The sequence below is a fragment of the Gadus morhua genome, chromosome 15 (assembly GCF_902167405.1).
Source record: "Gadus morhua chromosome 15, gadMor3.0, whole genome shotgun sequence".
In the NCBI taxonomy this organism is placed as follows: Eukaryota; Metazoa; Chordata; class Actinopteri; order Gadiformes; family Gadidae; genus Gadus; species Gadus morhua.
Window position 1 is genome coordinate 212,501 of NC_044062.1, and position 4,685 is coordinate 217,185.

The 4,685-nt window shown below is 43.9% G+C and overlaps 1 protein-coding gene across 2 annotated transcripts in view; it reads right to left on the minus strand.

Annotated features, from left to right (window-relative positions):
• zgc:171482 (zinc finger protein) overlaps window positions 1-4,622 on the minus strand; it is a 51,488-nt gene extending 46,866 nt beyond the window's left edge. The window contains exon 1 of one of the 2 annotated variants that reach the window (XM_030379561.1): window positions 3,230-4,622. Coding sequence is in view for 1 of the 2 variants with exons in the window: in XM_030379560.1 (XP_030235420.1) it covers window positions 3,230-3,364 (135 nt within the window). In the remaining variant the exon portion in view is untranslated. The remainder of the gene's footprint in view (window positions 1-3,229) is intronic. The other variant, XM_030379560.1, reaches the window with a different exon arrangement.
• Between the last annotated feature and the right edge of the window lie 63 nt (window positions 4,623-4,685).

The following is a 4,685-nucleotide window of genomic DNA, read 5'->3' on the forward strand; positions in this document are numbered from 1 at the left end:
TGTGTGTGTGTGTGTGTGTGTGTGTGTGTTGTGTGTGTGTGGTGTGTGTTGTGTGTGTGTGGTGGTGTGTGTGGTGTGTGTGTGTGTGCCTTTGTGAAACTGTCTGCTGTGCTTTTTAGACAGTGCTATCACACTCTATTTATTTTATTGCTATTATGTGACCTTCATTGGCGAGCTCTGACCCCTAGACACTTTGTGTCAGTATGAACTGGATGTGCCTACGACTCGGTTCAGGCACTCCGACACTAATTCCCTATCACTAAGTGAGGCACTTACACTTCAGTTGTGCATACACTACACAGCAAACTGTATGTGCATGTGTGTGTGTGTGTGTGTGTGTGTAGGTTGCGTGTATTCTTGTTTTGTATGCATAGCTGTGCAGAGTGAGTAGAAGTGTAGATGATTGCATACACGGCACGATGGATGAATATGTATATCTATTTCATGGATTGGGGTTATGATGGATGTGTTTGTATGACCAGACGAACGGACGGGTTGGAATGTGCATGTGCGTGTGAGTGTGATGTACTTTACATCCTCAAGGCGATATCTCTGCCAGTGACCATTCCAACCTCCATCAGACCCAGAGACCAGCAGACGATGAAGGAGATCCATTATCAGAGTGTTTGCAGATAAAATCGACAAGATGTTCTTTAACCTCATCCTTCAAAACATACTTTTCTAACTTTTTCCTCCTACGAGACTCTTCACTTGTTCTCTAACTGTTCCAACCATTGACGTATACCTCCTCACACCTTTCTAAATTCCTCTCCTCCTTCTCTCTTCCTTTCCTCCTTCCTACTGACGTATTGGCGCATGGCACCTCACGGTGTACTAATCTTCGGAAGTCATGGAAGTCTTCATGAGCTATAGCAGCCTAAATGACTGTGTGATTGCGTGCCCTTACACTAACAAGCAGACAAACACAAACACACACACCACACACACACACACACAACACACACACAACACACACACACACACACACACATGCAACAAACAATACACAGACATCACTCAGATTAACGTTAATGTTAATCCTTAACGTTACTAATGCCCTCATTCTCGTTTAATACCATAATGTGCTCACACTGCACACACGTCACGAGCTCAGATCAGATCCTGTGCACTTATCTTTGCATGGGCACACATGCACACACAGACCTGCCCAGGATTTATTATTCAAAGGGAGCAGTCATTACATCATTGTCTGGCCAGTGGACTGAGAGCTGGAGGTCACTCGCACACACTTGAGCCTTTTTGCCTGGGATTGTGTTTCTATTGTACCAGCGACTGTCTGTACAGTGGTGGCAGTAGTAAGAGCAGCAGTGTATATAGATTGTGTTTGGTGGCAGTAGTAAGAGTAGTAAGTAAGTAAAGTAGTAACAGTAGTAAGAGCAGCAGTGTATATTAGATTGTGTTTGGTGGCAGTAGTAAGAGTAGTAAGTAAGTAAAGTAGTAACAGTAGTAAAAGTAGCAGAGTATTATAGATGGTCTTTGGTGGCAGTAGTAAGAGTAGTAAGTAAGTAAAGTAGTAACAGTAGTAAGAGCAGCAGTGTATATTAGATTGTGTTTGGTGGCAGTAGTAAGAGTAGTAAGTAAGTAAAGTAGCAACAGTAGTAATAGTAGCAGAGTATTACAGATTGTGTTTGGTGGCAGTAGTAAGAGTATTAAGTAAGTAAAGTAGTAACAGCAGTAATAGTAGCAGAGTATTACAGATTGTGTTTGGTGGCAGTAGTAAGAGTAGTAAGTGAGTAAAGTAGTAACAGTAGTAAGAGCAGCAGTGTATATTAGATTGTGTTTGGTGGCAGTAGTAAGAGCAGCAGTGTATTACAGATTGTGTTTGGTGGCAGTAGTAAGAGTAGTAAGTAAGTAAAGTAGTAACAGTAGTAAGAGTAGCAGAGTATTATAGCATGGAGCCCTGCTTGTGGTTTTTATGACCCAGGAGGAAATAGTTACAAAATGAATGTAGTAGTAAGCAAATGCCTGCCCCTATTCTTATTTGAGAACTGCATTTATAATCAAGACACAATGCGATATCCAGCATGTCCTCAAAGGAACTCAAATGAACAGAAGTTAAATAAAAAAATCATTTCATTTATCATGATGCTGCATGAATTTTATAACAGATCATCTTCGCCTATTATGTACTACTCTTTTAGAAATATTCATAAATGTTAGCCTCTTCACGATTAACATAAACGACCAGCAGTTTATTTTCATAAATTAATAGATCTTATTCATAAGTGTGTCCAGCTGGGGATAATATTCATACTGAGCACTCCTGTGTGGAATCATGAGTCATCTGGTTTCAAGGGTGGAGTATTTATTCTAATGTGTGTATGCCTTTTCTCTCTATGGAGCCTGCATGTGTGTGTGCATTTATGTTTGTGTGTGTATAACTAACTCTAAACTCTTCCATCCGCAATGTTTTAATTGTTTTAAATGAGCATTTGGCTTTATTTCCCTGTGATCTACTTGTGATCGCCATCCTTTTATTGACTTTTAATGCATTTCTTTTTCCACCTCTTGCTATGCTTGTTCTATTTACTACCCCCATTCCAGCGCTATTATCATTCTACTTTGTTGTGGATCACTTTGTGACTTGTATTGGTAAGTGCTTTATAAATAAAGGTGTTGTGAGTGAGGGAGGGCTAGGTCCTGAGAGATAGGGAGGGAGGGAGGGAGGGAGGGGGGGAGAGAAGAGAGAGAGAGAGAGAGAGAGAGAGAGAGAGAGAGAGAGAGAGAGAGAGAGAGAGAGAGGAGAGAGAGAGAGAGAGAGAGAGAGAGAGAGGGGAAGTGTGTGTCTGTGTGTCTGTGTGTGTCTGTGTTTTCGTGTGTGCTAATGTGTGAGTGTGTTTGGGAGAGTTTGTGGGAGTAAGAGAGACAGTGTGTTGTGTAAGTGTGTGAGAGAGAGGAAGTTGTGTGTGTGTGTGTGTGTGTGTGTGTGTGTGTGTGTGTGTGTGTGTGTGTGTGTGTGTGTGTGTGTGTGTGTGTGTGTGTGGTGTGTGTGTATGAGCAAGAGAAAGTGTGTTTATGCGTGTGGTGTGTGTGTGTGTGTGTGTGCATGCGTTTGTTTGTGTATATATCAGTTAGAGAGAGAGAGATTGTGTGTATGCGTGTGTTTTGTGTATATATGAGTTAGAGAGAGAGAGTGTGTGTGTGTGATTGTGTTTGTGTATATATGAGTTAGAGAGAGAGAGAGTGTGTGTGTGATTGTGTTCCTGACCTCGTAGTGAGCCGTCCTCTGAGATTCGGAGATGAGCTGGGCGTTGCAGATGTTACAGTAGCTCTCAGTAAACAGCCCTCCCTCCACCACGGCGGCAGACTTCATCTTCATTGGAGACCAAGAACAAGGGCTCATGCACCTACACGTGCATTAATATCTGCAACACAAACACACACACACCCACACAAAAGCACACAAATGATTATAATATCCTACAGAATACAATGGGATACAATAAACGCCACAGAAGCCAATTTCAGCAACAAATATGTTCTTTGACAGAGCTGCCCAGTCATGCAATGATGCAATGTAACTGAAGCACTTTCCACCGAAATGTACAATCCATCACGACAACTCCTTGGTCACTCCTCAAGTCGCCAGTTGGCTCTGCACTTCACGTTTGACACCGATGGACTGGCCTGAGGCTCAGGTAGAAGTGCAGGCAGGTTATTATTGGTCAAACAGTATCTGGAACCATCTGGACACTAATGATGGTGTCCCTCAAACTACATCAATTGTAAACAATGGTGTGAATTAATGCGTGTGTGTGTGTGGGGGGGGGGGTTGATATACCTTCCTATAAAAGTCTGTGCAGGACCAGAAACTGAAACACATTAAGAGCCTTGATGGACCCGGAGCCCCCGTCCCTGACAGGGTGCATGCCGTTTGTTCTCTCACAATGTGTACCCTCACAGAACCACACCGGAACAACGGGTCTGAGGGGTCTGCAGCAACCAAGCAACAAGACTTCCCTTCCAATGTCCCGTCCTCCCTAAGGTGTCCCCTGTGGCCGGGGCTGACGACGCTAAAGAGGGTGAGTAACCGTTCCGGGGTGAGGCAGAGGGGGAGGAACACGGAGCAATGAGCTCAGGCCTGTATCCACGTCCCGGGAAGGTATACCGGGACAAAGGGGTGTCGCCGAGGGCAGGGTGAGTGATGGGGGTGGGGTGTTGCAGGCCCGGGTCTGGACCCAACGCCCTGAGGTAATGTTCTCCAGGAGAGTTGGGGTCCTTCCAGGGAGGTTAGGTAGGTGGGACTCAGATGATGGACAGGGGGAGCAGAGAGAGTACAGGGTAAAGGGTTGGCTTGTAGGCACCATCCACTGAAATGACTCGGCATTAGAACCGGCAAGAGCAACATTGTGTTCTGTGTGATGGATCTCAATTTATATAAAATGTATATGCCTTTCGTTCTATTCCTCATTCTTCTCCATTAAACGATTTTAAATCGACATTAAGGCAATCATTTGGTATCTCTTTGTACCAAACCTGAGCCGATGACATCAGATAATATGCTTCATACACATTTTCTCATAGTGATGGGTTAGGGTTAGGGTTAGGGTTCCCTAACCCTAACTCATAGTGATACAGAGATAATTTGCTGCGTCCTATATGTGTGTTACCCTGTTGATTGACAGCGCTAGCCTCAAATGATCTGAAGCGTGATTTCATCTTTT